Here is an 18,903-nt window from a genome sequence, read left to right as displayed (position 1 = left end):
TAGATTACGAAACAAATGCACTGCGATCTAACGCCGATATTCGTTTACGCTTGTCATTGCACGTTACGTCATTTCCACACTGCTTCATTGGGTAGTGTGTCGTATGCTTTCGCACGTTATTTCTGTGAGATACGAAACTTTTATTATTGGTGTTTGTTCGTGGTGAGGGTAAAATATTTTTAATAAAGCAATTTTTTAATACGTAAATTTATTTATTAATAAATTGGTTACTGATTAGGGAAAAAAAAAGATTTTTTTTTTTAATTTTGTATATGCAGCACCCCCACTTAAAATTTTCACTGGCTGACACTACTTAATACAGTAATAAAATTTTGCATAACGAATAGAATTTCTACAAATGTATTGCCATTAGATCTTTCATATAAGGCAAAGCAAAATAACATAAAGTAAACAGAGAACAAAGGGTGTTGTTTTTAAAAAATATTAACGATTCCTTTATTTGTTTATGACAAATAATAGATAGGACATATATGGCAGTTACACATAGAAATATAATATAATTTAGAATGGAAATATTCTGTAGTCAATCCGATTTTCGTTCGATAGGAATAGATTTGGATTTTCTAATAAGTTAAGGATGACATCTATCCTATTGAATGCTGCTTAGAAAGCGCCAAGTCTTAACTTAAATACGTTTATTGGCAAAGGCACCAGTCAACAAATAGCCTGGAATGTGGTTTATGAATAAGGAGGAGGAGGCCCCCTTGAACGAGAAAATTTCGATTTGCCAGGCTTGGGTGCAGGCTCAGCATATGCAGGAGGAGGCTGTTGTTTAGGCATGAACATATGATGCCAGCTTTCCATAGGTTGTTTTGGGATTGTCTGCGATTCCATCCCAGGCTTTGGCGGAATTCCTCGATGGTATTCGTCAGTTAGTGGGGGTTTTTCACGTTTCATTACAATCGGACTCCTCACTGCTCCAGGTTTGTCCTCCAGTTCGTCGGCGAATATAACAGGGACACCCTTACTTCTTAACAAGATAGCATCGTGCATTAAAACCTTTTCTTCTCTTTTCTTGACATAAAAGAAAGCCACCCCAAGAACTCCTAGAATCAACACTGCCGAGATAACCACAGCAGGAACCACAGTGGTTATGTAAATGTCTCTGACAATCTTTCTTGTTGTTGGGATGGTGGTGGCATTTTCAACAACCGGAGGAGGCTGTTCTGTTGGAACAAGAGGGGTGGGGATAATCTCTCCTGAGCATACTTCTAGAGGAATGATGTCAACTTTAATTATCTTAAATTCTGGTTGGAGGGCTTGAAGTAATCTAAGTGTGACTGTCCCATTACGATTAATCAGGACATCTACCAGTTGTCTGATGTCATCTACAGCACAATAATTACCAGGCAAACTGTTATTAGTCCACACAAATACGACAGATCCTTTGTTGATCGAATTCACAGTGATGTGTTTCAAGTCTCTATCACCATAAAGTTTAGCGATTTTCTTAGTAAGAAGAACTTTTCTGGTGACATTGATTTGGAATTGGTTAAAATCTTCATCAATATTTAAACTAAATTCTGCTGCAATGTTTGCGGAAATACGTGGGTTAACTATTACAGTGAACGGATTAGCCACTGTTAAGCCATCACTGTCCATAGCTGCTATTTGAAATTGATGTTTCCCAACATCTTCGTTGAAAGGAAGCCCGTATATTTCTTGGAAATAGGAATCAAACTTGACCCACGACGACTGCGGAGGCTGAAGGTCATCTCTTGTTAGGAAGGTTAAAGTTAAACGCCTTGTGTTTCCATCTTCGGAATCATAAAACGTATCCGAGGGAATTTTAAACCGAAGCACTTGTCCTACTGTAGCGTTAAGACGCCGGATGAAATTACGAATGATGGGAGGTGATGTCACCGGGGGAGGTGCACTTCCATTAGATATCACTCTACACAGACCGCAGTATTCGAGAACGATTTCATGCACGCGAAATTCGGGAGCCATAATCCTCCGCAGATTTCGGGAAGGATAGCTATCATATGCGGCTACTTGCTTAAAGAGATTTGTAATCTCATCACGTGGGCAGTAGTGCGTAGGAAGTGAGTCGTTGTACCAACTGATGCTTACCGGAGAAATCGTCACGCCTCGAACGCAAATATTAGATGTGTTTTTGTCGTTATACAAGCGACTGAGCCTATTCAGCGTTTCTATCTGCCAGTCAATACCAACCGGAAATTGCCACTTGTTGTATTTAAGAGTCAACGTAAACGAGTGATGTATCCGAGCTGTCATGGGATTCTTCCATACGTGAATTTCAATCTTCTGGTAAGTAGATATTCCTTCGCTATCCATGGCTTCCAGGATAAATTCATATTCTCCAGAATCATCATTTATTGGGAGTGCATACAGTAACTGCTCACTGGGTTCAAATTGGATCCACGAAGATGAGGTTATTGGAGCTCTTTCAGACGTCGTAAACATCAATTTCAGTTTCCTTGTGTCTCCATCTTCAAGGTCAATGAAGGTATTTCGTGGTATTTTATACTTCCATATTTTTCCCGCGACTACAGACAATTTCTTAATGCGATTGTTTAGGGTTGGCTTGAAATTTGGAGGTTTAACAAACAGCTGCTTTGGATCTGTTAAGGCAGTACTTTCAGGTATTCCTCCAGGTGTCACTACAGTAGATGGCATAATGTACACACGTGATAAATCAAACTGTGGATCAACCGTTTTCGTAATCGAAGTCCCAGCTATTATTACAGGAGAAGCTGTTCTATCTATAAATGTTCTGCCAGAGACGCGTAGCACTGATCTATCTGGAACAAGAATGGGAGTGGGCATCGGTGTTCCAAATGCTCGGTGTTTGGGCAGGTGAAACTGAATAATTGGTGACGTAAATAGCTCCATCGAGTGTAAGGAATAATCTCTATAAAGTGGATCACCATGGTGATGACGGTGGCGGTGATAAATATCCGTATTCTGAAGAGGAAGAGGAGAAACCATGGTGGGAATGATTCGTTCGTCTGGTGACAAATCTTTTGTGGACTCTTCGTTTGGTGGAATTTTTGGCCATTTGGCTACAATTCTTTCTGACGAAGGGGTTATTTTCGGATAAACAGCATGTCGTTTATTGACAAAATGTGCATCAAGCTCATGGTTCTTATATACACTAATTATTACTGGAAAACCAAATATGCGGCTCACAGATGCATTCAAAACATTTCCTATAAAAGCCTGTAGGTGAGTAGAACTAGAACTGGTCCTATCAGAACAAAAGAACCAATTCACATAAACCAATGAGCTATTCGATATTTGCTCGTCAACTCTGTTAGTGACATTGGGAAGTTGCATAGTTGAGTCAAAAATACCGAGTGTCAAATTCTCCACTGGTAAGTCCAAAAGGCAAGCCAGTGTGGTCAGTAACCGTACCCGTTGTGAAGGAGACATAACCTCAATATTTACATTCATGACAAGATACCTATTAGCAGCATCGCGAGCTTTACATCTGTGTGGGACCGCTGGAGTTGAAGAAAAGTCAATATCATCTTGTGTGACTTGAATAAAGAAGACATCATTGTGGACAGACGACGTACCTGCAATAAAAATATGTATTTAAAAAGCTAGGCTATCTTCCATATTTAAATTTACACCCACAAAAATAATTATCAAAATTAGGCAGTGCAAATCTTAGACATCTAGATTGATTATGGCGGAGAATTTTTTTTTTCACTGTAAAACAAAATTCCAGTATATCTTTGTCCTATTATCTAGATTTTAATTCATAAATACTTCGCGACTGCATTCATAGAGGGATTCCAATTTAACGCATGCGCTCTACTATCTTACAATCGTAAGACGAAATATCTACATAATAAATTTAATATTTACTGTGGTACACGTGTAATTCTATAATTATGGATACGCCACAGGTATAATTATACAAGAAAATATGAAATTAATATTTTTATTGGCACATTTTTATTTAATATGCTTTATAAATAATTATCATAAAAGTGGTTTAATGTATTTGTACGTATTTAAACATTATTTCGAAACCTATTAAATTAATTTTTGTTTTATTTTAAGAATATCACATAAAATATGTTAGGAATAAAACTGTAAAATTACTTCGATTTTTCAAGTGCTTTGTTCATATATATATATATATATGAACAAAGCACTTGAAAAATCTTATCTGAGTACGAAGCAGACGATGTAAGATCATGACGTTGAATATTTTATAGTAATCATACTTCTAACTCATGCGCATCACTTGTGAACTCACATAATATTAAATTTTTATTTGATGCTAAAGTAAATTTCCTCAGAGGACAGTTGCGAGGAAGCTAGTTCTTTTTAAACAACAACAGTATTGATCTAAAAAAATGTTCCAAGAGTTGGAGACTTGCTATATGTTCAATTGCACAATTCAACAGAACTTTTTTTTTTCCCTGTAACAAATGTCAAAGGTTATAGAAATTATCTGAGACAGCCATAAAAAAGTACGTTTTGCAAAAATATTTGTATCGTTTTATATCGGGGTGCTTTCTTGTATGTCATTCGTTATTACAGCATTTGATTCTCGAGCTATTTTTCGCTTGTGAACTGTAGGTAGTTTATTTATTGTTGTTTATAACATGTCTTTACGGATACTTTCGAAGTTTTTTTTTTCTTTTTTCACCTAAATTATGCTATTTAAACTTTTTTTTTTCATTAAAATCCGCTTAGCTACAGCGGACTTATAAGTACACATGGATAGTGAAATTGAATTTATAGATGCGAAACCGCCCCCCCCCCCAAAAAAAAAGAAATAAAAGAAACGCAGCAGCAATATTCATTGTTAAAAGACACGAAAGTGAGTATAACTCGCGAATTACGGAAGTTCCGAATACTGTATTAGTATTTACTACAAAATTTACAGTCGTTTTATTATTGTAATCTGTTTGGCTGTAATATATAATATATATGATCAATAAGAATAACGTGAAATAAATAATATTTCGATTACTGCTTTTTCCTATCTTCTGCCAGAAAAATATGGATAAACGTTAAAGAATGGCTTCTGACGTCACGACTAAGTCAGAAAACTAAATAATGCATAGCAATAGATGTAAATAGAAGTGCGACGTATTTTTTAATAATAATAATGATAATAATAATAATTATTATTAATTTTTAATTATTAATAATTACTTATGATTTAATTGTTAATAATTAATAATAAATTAATAATTTATTATTAATTTATTAATAATAAATTAATAATAATAATACGTTTTTGTTTTAAGTAAATATACGGAAAAAAATGCAACTCACTATCATAATATCATGAAAATACATCGCCATGGATATAAATGTCAGGTGCGATGCTTCTTTTTGCCAGTATAGCAAAATCGATTCATTACGTCAATAAAAATAAAAATGAAATCATCGGCCAGTCCTGCATACGTTGTAGTACAGTCTGCGAACTATCCTAAAACGGGTTTGGTTTTAAGATCATGACTGGTGTTGCGAAACGTAACTTTTTTTTTTATGATTGTCTACAGTCACTTTACTTTCCTTGTTTTTATAAACAACTCTAGGTCTGAAATAGAGGGTTAATACGGAGTGCATAGGCTTGTTTGTACATCAGTGCTATTATGCTTCTTTTAAGAATTTGTTTTAAATTCTTACTTAATTTTTAAACTTCACATTTCAAGTACAATTATTTATTATACTTTACAGTTATGATGCCGTTAAGTTGGATGGCTGTCTAGCCTCACTGTAGAAATATCGCTCGCTTCCATAGTGCCACAGCTCACTAAGAAAGATGTTTTAACAGTGGTCTATACTAGAGGAACTTTTTTTTTTTTTTTTGCCTTTCTTTGGCCGGTTCAAGAGCTAGTCGATCTTGGCACAAACAAGTAGGGTTTTTAACGGCAAAATCTCGACCAACAGAGCTCACACAGTTTCAGACATAATATATACCTGATATGATTTTAGGATTCAGGACGACAGATGGCATCGCTTGTGTGCTAATCTCACCCATGATTACTGATAGCCTCACTATCAGTGATGGACGAAGAGTTGGATCGGTTGCCAATGAATCTTCAAAAAGGTGATGTAAAAGGAGTTCCGCCTACTTCCTTTGGGAATAAAAGGTATTAGATTTGTACATAATGTTGATGTTATTGTTATTATTATCAACAGCCCTCCATGGAGTCAAGAGACTCATCGTGAGCGGTTCCACTCTCACATGCACAGCTCATCGTACCCCGACTTAAATGCACTCACCACACTCTCAGGCAATGCATTCCAATCACCCACCACTTTCCATGCAAAAAATCTACTTCTCATCCCTTTGCTCACACCCACCTTATACAACTTCTAGGGATGGCCTCTCATTCTTCCCTCTGTCTCCAGATATTCTATGAAAAATCCCATCCACGCTAATCTGGTAATTATCCCTTACCAACTTATACGTTTCAATCAATTCTCCTATCCTCCTTCTATCCATTACTCCTCCTCTTGCTTTCCTGTATATTAGGCTCTAGTGGCCCGTTACGTTCGCATTAGGCATGGCCTAATACGAGCGGTCGCGGTTAAGATTTTAAACCGCGACCGCCTCGAGGATAAGGTGGTTGGTCCTAGGCAAACGGAGCCGGTTTGCCTGTTCTGGGGGACGAAAAACTCGAGTTTCCTGGCGAAATCCCCTACCTCCGTATTAGACCGGCTAACTCACCTTTAGTCGAAAGAGACCAGATAAAGGTTCCTCACGTCTTAAACAGGAATCGAATCCAGGTCTTTTCGATCAAAGCTTCGTCTATACCGACTGAGCTATTGAGGCTCCCTTCTATCACTAGGCTCTGTAATTTGCATTCTCTCAATCTGTCCTCATATTCCACAGACCACAAACCAGCTTGGTCAAACGTCTCTGGACCCTCTCCAACATCTCATCGTTTTGAAAACCTGGTGACCAAATCTGTGCACAGTAATCTTATCATATGCGGCCTGATCAGTCTTATACAATGGAATCAAAAAATCCTTACTTCAACACGTCAGTGTTCTCGCACATTCCCATAATCCGCTGAGTCATCCTCACAATTTTAGCCAAATATCCACGAAACTTCAAGTCTCTATCCATCACCAAGTCCTTCATCTCCTCCAAAATATTCTCACCAATCCTATACTCTGCATCCCATCTTTGCTTCCCAAATTTTAAAACCTTACACTTTGCAACATTAAACTGGCATACCCCCCCCCCCACACACACACTCGCCCATTCAGACAATGTATTTAGGTCCTCGTGCAAAGCTACGACACCTGCTCTACTTCTCATAACTCTTCCAACTTTGCATCATCTGCAAAGAACTGTATATCATCATTTAAGCCCATTCCAATGTCATTTACATACAAATTGAACAATAGTTCCAAAAGAGACTCCCCCCCCCCCCCGGGTCACGCCACTAGTGACTTCCTTTCTGGGACATCACTACCCCATACACAACCTGTTGATACCTATCAGACAGCCAATCTCCAATCCAACCCCGTCTGCTCCAATTTAACTATTAGTAATTAATATAATACAGACAGGCACCACGGTCTACATATTGTGAATTTCAATTTTTTTTTTACGTAACTGATTGGCATTTCGATAATTTATCATATTTATTTTCCTTTGTAGAATTATATACTAGTGCGAATAACATTATTTTCCCATTTAATTTCCGGTAATAGAGATCACACGTTTCTAAACAGAAAGTTTAGAAATATGTAGTCTTCATACAAGAAATTAAAGGAGGATTTGCTAAACCACAGAAATATTCGTCGTCATTATTTTCCCGTGTTTCCTTTTTAATAAGCATTATCTATTTTGTTTTTATCGCAATCGTCGCTACATAGCATAGAATTAATAAATTATACGCGTTAAGATGTGCATGAAATAATAAGTATATAAAAGTAACAAAAGAGGCGTTTAAATATCAAACTCCACACTGACCATTGGCTCGGAATACCTGGACAGTTATGTACACCTGGCTGTCATCTTTTAAGGTAGGCACTCCTTCCAATTTGCGAGAGGCAGAATCAAAGTACATCCATTTTGGAAGGGACGTTTTACCTGCCTCTGTTACCTGCAAAAGAAAGTAAATGCTGTAATAAAAATTAACTTTTCCTAGCACCACAAAACGCAAATATGAATAAAGAGAAAAAACGCAAATACAGTAATTTGAATTATTTGCATTGGGGAAATCGACAATATAGGATTAGCGCGCGCGCACACACACATACGAGTGACAAATTTTTATAATTTGCAGTAATATAATTTTTATAATTTTATACACTTTAGCATAGTAAACTCTTACAAGATGCAGTAGGAGCCTGTGTAGCTCAGTGGGTGTAGCGTTTACACACCACGGCGCTTGGCCGCACGAAGGAAGACTTGGTTTCGAGTCTAGTCGGCGACTAGAGGAAATTTTTCTAAGCCTTTTTTCGATCGGTTCCCGAGTTAGTCGATCTCTGGCACGGGCAAGCGGGTTTTTCCTCCAGGAAACTCGGGTTTTTCGTCCCGTAAACTCAAGAAAATCGACCGTAGAACCCATATTATTTCAGACATTAAATATATTGTGTTAGGGTTAGGGACCACGAGATGGCGGCACATTTGAGCCGTCTCTCTTCACTGCGTACCGCTTAATTAGTGATAGCCTTGGGCCATCTATCTCTGATTGGTACCAGTGGAGATTGAACTGCCCACTCAGTCTCCAAAAGTTAGATAGGGCTAAATGGCCTCGCCTACTCCCCGTATAAGGGAATAAAAAGGCGTTAGATGATTTTTTTTTTTTTTTTTTTAGGTATTTGCATATAAATTTCGTTTCGTTGCTGTAATGTGTATTGACGTTTTCACATACAATAAACTTTTGCTTTTGACCGAATTTTTCCTCCCCCTCTCTAAAGTAAAAGAGTTTGAAAAATATTTATGTGGCATTCAAATATTTATTGTTTTATTAGTGTAAACAGGGGTGGCTCGTGCATAGGCACTACGGAACTGCAGCACCCCCAATTTTTCTCAATATATAAATATATTTATTAATTTATTTATATTTGCTTGTAATATTTAATTTTATCATCAACAATCCTATACAATTCTCTTATTTTGTAAAAATATAATAAAAATCCATCTTATAGGACGCTAGCGGCACTGTGTTTTTCACAGTGTCATATTGCTATGCGCGCAAGCATATGCACGTCATAGTGAGATGCGAGCTATTATTATTATTATTATTATTATTTGACACCTTTAGGGAGTCCAAAGACTCATCGAGGGAGAGTGTGCCAACAGCATCGAGCGATTAAACTCCATCCAACTACTAACCGCGCTCAAACTTGCTTAACTTTTCGCGAGCCATTAGTAGCAGAGGCTCTAGCAATCGAGCAATCTTTGCTGGCTATTTGCATAATGCGGCACTGTCCGTCGCGCAGTTCCACTGTTGTTTATATGCAGTTTGCGCCAGTAGTAGAGTGTTCGTAGCGCTTATCGTGTTTACTTTAAATATTTGGACATTACAATTAAAGGCATAACATTTGTTATAGTTTTTATTTTAGAACATTATTGGGGTTACGATAATGGATTTTATTTTAAAGTAATTTTGAATTATACCAAACTGTATAATTTAATCGATAATAAACAATACTTTTTTCATGAAACAAAATAAGAAGAATTTAACGTTAATTTCAAAAACCAAAAATCATCGTATGCGCATTACAAAACCTTTGAAAACTAAAAGATAAATATTACATAAAATAAAGCAGCTACCCTATCCCTGTTGCGTACCAAGCAAACTGCTATTTGTGTTATAAATAGTGGATGAACATTAACTCTTGTGATATGTCCACTGGCCAAAGTAACGCATCTGTATATGTGGTGTAGTGTTGGCTCGAATCCATAGCGTGCGAAACTCAATGCCTGAACACTATCACGAAGTAAACGACAGCCTTCTTAAAGTAGCCAACTGAAAAAATAATAATAATAATAAAATAATAATAATAATAATAATAATAATAATAATAATAATAATAAAAAAATAAAAGCGAAGCGCTGGATGGATTCCATCTTATAATTCATTTCTGTTATTTTTAGTTTGTTTCCAGTTTGCTATTGCTATTCGACTTGCCACTTTAGTGGCTTTAAATTCCATAGCTACATCTCTCTCTCTCTCTCTCTCTGCGTGTAGACAAAAATAATTTAATGTGCATTTTACTGATTCATATATTTCTTCAGCAAGAATTATTGATGCCAGGCAGCCATCTGGCACCGAAACAGAAAGTGGTGAATGCATATGCGATCGAAATATCCCTTAATAGCTTAGTATAGCTATGGACTTCATTTTTTATGCCTTACCACGAAAATAAACATTTAAAATTTTAAATAGTTGTGGCAAGAAAGCGTTGCTAATTTTTTTTAAAAATTAGATTTTAAGTGTACTGATAAAAGCCAAAGCAAAATAACAACAGCTTTTACATACGTTTTTGACATGAGTATCAGTGGGCCAAGTTCCAAAGGAGTGGAAAGAGGATAAAATTGTTCTGATTCGTAAGGGAGGTGATAAGACTAGGGCTTTCAATTATAGGCCAGTCTGTGTGTGTCTGGAGTGATTAAGGTGTTAGAGAGGTTAGTTAGGACCAAGATTCAGAATTGGGTTGACAACAGAAAAATACTGTTTAGTGGCCAGCATGGGTTTGTTAAAGGAAGATCGTGCTTCAGCAACCTGCTTACTTCTTATAATAAAGTGACAAATGCGTTGGATAAGGGTGTTGCATACATTGTGATACATTTAGATTTTGCAAAGGCGTTTGATAAATTGCCACATGACAAGCTGGTAATTAAATTGGAACAGATGGGGCTGAACAGTAGATTAGTTCACTGGATTGGAGATTGGCTGTCTGATAGGTATCAGCGAGTTGTCTATGGAGGAGCGATATCCAAAAATTGTCTATGGAGGAGCGATATCCCTTGAGGTACACTAGTGGTGTACCTCAAGGGTCTGTTTTGGGTCCGTTGCTGTTTAATTTGTATGTAAATGATATTGGGAGAGATCAGAATGGTGATATGCAGCTGTTTGCAGATGATGTGAAGTTAGATAGAGCTATCAGAAGTAGATGCTGTGGCTTTGCGAGATGACTTGAATACACTGGCTGAATGAGTGGGGATGTCAATTCAATGTTGCAAAGAATATGGTTTTAAAATTTGGGGAAGCAGAGATAGAATGCAGAATAGACAATCGGTGGAAATATCTTGAAAGAGGTAGAGGAAGTGATTGTAGACAAGAACCAAAAATTTTGGGGAGATGTTGCTAAAATTGTGAGGACAGCCCAGAAGATAATGGGAATGATGCGGAGGGCAGTGACTTGTAGAAGTAAGGATGTTATAGTTCCCTTGTATAGGGCTTTGATCAGGCCACATATCGATTGCTGTGCACAGATTTGGTGGCCTGTTTTCAAAAAGATGAAGATGCATTGGAAAAAGTCCAGAAACGATTGAATAAGGTGGTTTCTGGTCTCTGGAATGTTGGGTATGAAGACAGAAATTGGTGGATAGCAGGAGAGGGGATATGATCGAGACATAAGCTGTTAAGATGTTATTATCAGATTAATGTCAGGGAGGTTTGCATAATGGGTGAAGACAGGGAGAGAACAAGAGGTCATTCCTGGAAGCTGTATAAGGAGAGTGTGAGCAAGGGAGTGAGGAGCAGGTTTTTTGCATGGAGAGTGGTGAGTGATTGGAATGCATTGCCCGAGAGTGTGGTGAGCGCGGAGACGGTGAACATATTTAAGGCGCGAATAATAAAGAGTTTATGATTAACTTGATGGTGGAAATCATCATGATTCCCTTTAAAAGTGGATTTGTATAAAGAGAAAATCTCGGAGAGTCATCAGGAAGACTTTTTTATTATATATATATTTTTTAATATTACAATCAAGGAACAATAATGAATTATCGAATTCATGCAAATAATGTAACAAAAGATTACTTAATTTAAAATACTGTATTCTACCATTAATTGAACGAATAATAACGCGAACGATAAACTGCTCACGTTCATAGCATGCACGACTTCTGGTAATTCTCAATGGTCATAGGAGCAGTGTTTGGAGATGGCTAAACTTGTGAACATACGATCATTAAGAGTTCGGATCCAGGATGTGCATTGTCTTCATAGTTCGAGCAATGGAACATCTGCCATTAGCTAAGAAATGTTTCATACGGAGAGCAATGCACTGTAATGTGTTTTGAGAGGGTAATATGAGATGTGCCCTCGCAAGCATATTAGGACGCCTATCTCATTATGTGAAGCCCGTTAAGACAATACTATCCCACAGATTATGAAGTATTTTAGGATGAAGACAATGCTGTCCATCTACCTTAACATGTTCATTGCCAATCACGCGATATCGCATGATGCGAGTTCTCACCAAACGACCGATCATGCGTTATCGCGTGGACGTCGCAAACTAAATAAAAAAAAATAAATAAAAAATTGGCCACCACACGAAATTCCAATTTTCAGCTTGGCAATGAAAGTGTTAAAAAAACAGTCCAAGAATGGTTCAGAGCCCATTACAGTCTCTTTACGGATTTTTAAAGATTATAGATGGTCCATTTTGTTAATGGTTCCACTCCACAACTGTTTTCTGGCACTGGATATACCTACAACTAGTTGCCAGAAATACAGATATACAGCATATTGATAATATGCTGTTGTCGGTAAGCAGATACGTCAAGATAAGAAATTATTATTATTATGTAACACCTCCAGGAACTCCAAAGACTCATCCAGAGACCAGTATGAAAACAGCATCGAACGGTTGATCCCCTTCCAACTACTAACCGCGAGGAAATATAAGGAAACATTTGAGCAGAGCCGGGCCTAGAGGTATTTTCACCTGAGGCAGGAGGATAAATTTTCGCCGCTATGTATATAGTTTTTTTTTTTATTTCTAATAAGTATTAAATAAAAATAAATAACTAAATGATTTTGGGAACAAAATAAATTTATTAATTATTAAATAAAAAAGTTACAAAACGTAGTAATGGTACAATAGTAATAGGAACATAAAATTACACATATTAAAAATAAAATCATACCAACCTTAACAAAAGAAAAACAAAATAAGTATTACACATGAGATGAATTAGAATATTACAAATTTTTCAGTAATTTAATTTAATAATAGAGACAAAATAATATTAATACTTATATAAATAAATGCCCAATATAAAATCTTTTTTTAAAGTTTTACTTTTCTTGCTTTTAGTGAAGCCAATTCATCAATTATTTTATCAAAATTAATTTGTTTTGTAAATTCCTGTTCGATTGATAAAACTGCCATATTTGACAATTTTTCCTGAGCAAGTGACGATCTTAAATATGTTTTGATAATTTTTACTTTACTGAAGCCTCTTTCACCAGAAGCTACAGTAACAGGTAGTGTTAGGACTATTCTCAATGCAACTTCTAAATTTATTTCTGATTCTACAGAATTTATATCGTTTGGATATTTAAGGGATAAATCACAAGCTGCTTTTTTTTTAAATTTTCTGTATCCATCGACTTTAATTTTTCACCTGTTAAAAATTCGCAGTCAGACGAAATCCCGTGTTGTTGTTCATATCTCCATCTAAGTTGTGTTATTAAAATATCTATTACGCCTTTCATTTCTACTGTAAATAAATATTTATTATTATAAGGAACTGATTGCTGAAATTGATCATCTAATTTAATAATTTGGCTTCGTTTGTTTTCAAAATCTGTAGACAATTCCATTTCCGAAGCGCCAAATTTTCACTCTTAGAAAAAATATTTTCCCATATGGTGTCTCTCATTTGCTGCAAGGAATTAGATAATCCTTCTATTAAACGCGAAGCTTTAATTATAGTTATCGTTTTTGATTGCAAAGCTTTGTTTATTTTATCAACTTCTTGCAATATTAAATTCCATGTAGATAACGTACATAAGAATTTAAAATGTATTTGTGTTAATATGCTTTTAATTTCAGCGCATTGTAATGATTGCTCATTTTTCAAATCAATTAATATCTTCCATGTTGATTACATTACAAATAAAAATGGAAAATAATATTGCAGTCGTAATATAATGTAACATACAATGAAACATTTTTACAAATTTATATAATAGAAAACTTACCTTAAGTTTAACGTATTTAAAATAATAGCTTCTGCTCACTGTCATACTAGCACACTGCACAAATAATGCACATTAATGTACAACGAACATGCCCAAACTCGCGTACCATACCGCTTATTAGGGCGATATCATACGAGGAAACGAGTATAGCGAGCGAGAGCGCCGACGCAAATCGTTAGTTTGCTTAAAGTATTTGACGAACATTGCAAGATAGATTTGGCTTTTTATTTATTTTTTATTTTGCAAGTTATTAATTTTCATTTTTCACCAATTTGCCACCCTTTCCAATTATTCACCTGAGGCAAGTGCCTCGTTTGCCTCACCCTTGTCCCGGCTCTGCACTTGACATTATACGACCGCACTAATTTCAAGAAACGCATCAACAAATTCCTTTCTTCATTCTAACCACTTGCCCACACACGCACTGTCGTGTTCTAGGTCTTGGGACCTCCGAGATATCTGTGTAAAAACGTAAACAGCACCTTAGTTGTAAACGACTGGTCCGTTAACTATTATTCTCGCAGGAGTGATTAATTAAAGTGCCACTCGTTTTGTTTGCTTTGTGAGTAAATAGGTTGGCGCACTGATTCAAGCATGTTGTTCTAAACTTTGTGCGGTACACCACACAATTAAATAGACAAATTACATAAAACACCCATCAAAAGAGTTAACTAAAAATCATTTAATCTCTGCAATCTTAATGATTTATATTACGTTAAAGCAGCAGACGATCCTTTAGAGTAGCAGACATTATCCGTTAGAGGGAGTTTTCCCAGAAATAATACCTATATTACGTTAGTTTTCGTATTGCTCCTATCGTTGTTGATACTGAAATACTTGCTGTTGAATATTTGAAGAATATAAACATTGTCAATACCAGAATATTATTGCTAAAATATTTTAAAATTTGAGATCATTTTTCTATTTCATGGTAACATTAACCTTTTATTAGTTGGTACTATTTATTTATCCAAGCTGAGATATTAAATAAATAAAAAAAAAATAAAAATCGTTTTATGTTATGGAACTTTAAGTAAGTTGATTGCAGTAAACAACGAGTTGAAATCTCATCTTACTTAGGGTTTCAAAGGAGTGAAATAAGGGATTTGTTGATCGATATTAGTTTATTTTTGTTCTGTTAATCTTTTTTTCACACCGAAATTTCGCGCAGGCTTGTTATTTACTTTGTAATGGTAATAAGACTATCCACGTCAATACGCTTTGGACGAATATTTCATAAACAACAAAGCATCTCTTTTAAAGCATCCCCCCCCCAGTATAAATATAAAACTTGTATATTGGGCCAAGAGACACGTAAGACCAACTGAACTGACAATCCACTTATGCATTCTATATATTTTTCTCTTTATCAAAGTAGAAGCTACAGATATTCAAATCGAATGCCAACACGGTTTACATCTAAGTTCTACCGCCACCTACTGATAGTTTCGTGAACTATATGCTAAACAACCTCTCAAAGAAATTTCTTAGAATATTCCGAACTTCTAAATGGCAGAGTTAAAAGGAAGCCTGATTCTAAAAATATATACTAGATATCAGCGTTTATGACGTTATCTGAAGTTAAAAAAAAAAAAAATTCTGAAACATGGTGAAAACACTGAGATATTACTATATTACTATATTTTTTATATAAGCATTTGTATTTACTAAATGTATTCGTTAGGGTAAGCATGTAGTCTTTTCGTTTAAATCCGGGGTCGGCTCGAGCATAGGAACTGCAGCACCCCCAATTTTTCTCGATATATAAATATATTTATTAATTTATTTATATTTGCTTGTTATATTTAATTTTATCGTCAACAATCCTATACAATTCTCTTATTTTGTATAAAAAAATAATAAAAATCCATCTTGTAGCACTTAGAAGGACGCTAGCAGCACTGTGTTTACCACAGTGTTATATTGCTACGCATATTCACGTCATAGTGAGATGCGAGCTATTAGCGTAGTGCGGCGCTGTCCGTCGCGCAGTTCCACTGTTGTTTATATGCAGTTTGCGTCAGTAATAGAGTGTTCGTGGCGCTTATCGTGTTTACTCCGTCTCCTTAAATATTTGGACATTACATAAACACTTCGAAAAGAAATTTTGGGAAGCTCTTCTGTACGCCGGGTACCTTTACGCCGGCATATATGGTAAATAGATAATAAAATTCTCATATTAAACAGATAATAAAATAAATTAATAAAATCGAAACGGTCAATTGCGTTGTTCGGTATGATATGGTGCTTTTAAAGCCGAAGTAACCAAAGATACATACTAATGTATTATGTCTGTTATCTGTCCACGTTCCACGGCTGGTTTGCCCATTTTGGAAAAAAAATTAGCTTTTGCCCATTGCATTACTTTGAAAGCTGAAACAGAAAAATCCGAATGCATAGCAAAATTTCACTGAAAGCAAAGGAAGTGACACGTAGTGCAGGGTAAACAAACACGATCCATGATTCCGTTTGACAACAAAAGTAGGTTAGAATAACTATTAACAATTGAATGAGTAAGAAAACCAATGTGTTTAAATATTGATTCACTACAACTATATACAAATATTTGAATGAGAATAGCTTTGTTCATAAACTGGTAAACATGCCTGGTTGCAATCGATAAAGTCATCTGCACTAGAGGTAGAGGTTTGGGGAATCAAGGCTGGCCTAATGAGAGAGTCTCTTCGAAAATAAAGCAACAGCAATAGCGCTTTTTGATAATTTTGTATTACATATATATACAATAACATATACTGTATTAACTTACGTATTATCATTATTATTATTATTATTATTACGTAATATTATTAGCTTGACTCTGATTTGCCTACTACTTATGTAGTAGGCAAATCAGTAAAAGCTAAGTTATCAAAAAAGGATCAGGGGCGGCTCGTGCATAGGCTCTACGGAACTGCAGCACCCCCAATTTTTCTCGATACATAAATATATTTATTAATTGATTTATATTTGCTTGTAATATTTAATTTTATCGTCAACAATCCTATACAATTCTCTTATTTTGTATAAAAAATAATAAAATCCATCTTGTAGCACTCAGGAGGGCGCTAGCAGCACTGTGTTTACCACAGTGTCATATTGCTACGCGCGCAAGCACATGCACGTCATAGTGAGATGCGAGCTATTAGCGTAATGCTGCACTGTCCGTGGCGTAGTTCCACTGTTGTTTATATGCAGTTTACACCAGTAGTAGAGTGTTCGTAGTGCTTATCGTGTTTACTCCGTCTCTTTAAATATTTGGACATTACAATTAAAGGCATAACATTTGTTATAGTTTTATTTTAGGACATTATTGGGGTTATGATAATGGATTTTATTTTTAAGTAATTTTCAATTATACCAAACTGTATAATTTTATCGATAATAAACAATATATTTTCATGTTTAATTTTTTTTAAAAATTTTACATAATTTTGATATTTTATCCAAACACGTATACATACACTGTACTTGCAGTGTGTATGTATATTTCGAAAGTTGCAACACCCCCACGATTTCAAGCCACGAGCCGCCACTGCTGACGCTTGTGATTTAAATTTAAACCGAACTAAATCTAAATCTCTATACACGACAATAGTGTCTACAGAACAAGTCCAATTCTGCTACCTTTCTATAACTATTCTGCATTTACTATAATAATAATAATAATAATAATAATAATAATAATAATAATAATAATAATAATAATAATAATAATAATAATACAACTGACCTTAATTTCATGTGTTTCCTCAGGAAAGGCATACAAAGCTTTAGAAAGGCTGTAAGTGAATAATCTTCCCACAGGAGTACTAACATCTCGGATTCCGCTAGGACTTCTCTGTAAAGACGATGATTTTTCAAAATAAGGTTTCTGTTCGTTATTGCAAGGGAAAATGCTGTTTTGTTCATCTTCAAGGGCACTGCTGTGAACAGGAGGAAGTAAGACTGCAGCTAGCAGAATATATTCCCATTTCCAAAATATAACTGGAAAAATTCTCTTTTGTGCTTTTTCAAACATCATTTTTTTAAACTACCGTAGCAATAACATTCTTTTCAAGTCCAAAATCCTCTCTGTATTAAATAAACCTCCACATGATGGGAGACATCATTTGTCGATTGTAAGCGGATTCCACTAACCTCTTATCAGGGCCTGAAAGACACAAAAACAGAAGGTAGTTGCTGTATAAAGGAAACGTAATGTAACTGTGAATTACCAATAGCATTTATTACATAAACACGAAATAAATATGCAAATTCTTTCAGACACTGTCGCGAATTTGGTGTTAAAACCAGCACCGGAAAAGAGAAGTTTTAAATTATAATTCATTTTTCATAAATATCTTTTTCTTTACTATGAGAGAATCATTACTATTTAAATTATTCATATTTGGTCATAAAATACTTAAAAATGCAACTTTTTATGGTTATAAAATTATGTAACGCGAAAAACTATGTAACGCGTTCTCATACATCCATGATACTAACTGAAGAATCAACACATGCACGCGAATGTTCAAACTTAGCTACCTAACAGTTACAAACGTTTCTGTATTCTTTCTTATTTTTTGTGTGTACCGGTAGAGCCTTGGAACAGATAGACAGTAGCTTGCGAAACTAGTCGGTGTTTTTGTACTAATATATGTATTAATAAAAAAACATATGGTCTTATAACCACAAAAAGTTGCGTTTTTAAGAATCATTACTGTTAGGCATACTCAAGAGTCACAGTTCATATATCCAATCCAGAATTTAG

The 18,903-nt window shown here is 35.4% G+C and overlaps 1 protein-coding gene across 3 annotated transcripts; it reads right to left on the bottom strand.

Moving 5' to 3' along the window:
* Nucleotides 1-468: 468 nt before the first annotated feature.
* LOC150092351 (uncharacterized) lies at nt 469-18,176 on the bottom strand. Of its 3 annotated transcripts, XM_090415029.1 has the most exons (4): nt 14,151-14,264; nt 9,779-9,956; nt 7,949-8,081; nt 469-3,563 (listed from the first exon to the last, which is right to left on the bottom strand). In XM_090415029.1, exons 3-4 carry the CDS (start codon nt 8,043-8,045, stop codon nt 700-702), a joined length of 2,961 nt encoding a protein of 986 aa, XP_090271155.1. In that variant the 5' UTR covers nt 8,046-8,081; nt 9,779-9,956; nt 14,151-14,264; the 3' UTR covers nt 469-699. The 3 variants fall into 3 exon arrangements, with proteins under 3 accessions (XP_090271155.1, XP_090271153.1, XP_090271154.1); XM_090415027.1 differs by lacking the exons at nt 9,779-9,956; nt 14,151-14,264 and adding an exon at nt 17,881-18,176; XM_090415028.1 differs by lacking the exon at nt 9,779-9,956 and having other exon boundaries at nt 14,151-14,297.
* Nucleotides 18,177-18,903: the final 727 nt, after the last annotated feature.

The sequence above is a fragment of the Typopeltis vanoorti genome, chromosome 26 (genome assembly GCF_054136105.1).
Source record: "Typopeltis vanoorti isolate ZY-2024b chromosome 26, IOZ_Tvanoo_1.0, whole genome shotgun sequence".
In the NCBI taxonomy this organism is placed as follows: Eukaryota; Metazoa; Arthropoda; class Arachnida; order Uropygi; family Thelyphonidae; genus Typopeltis; species Typopeltis vanoorti.
This window is presented reverse-complemented; position numbering and strand designations above follow the sequence as displayed.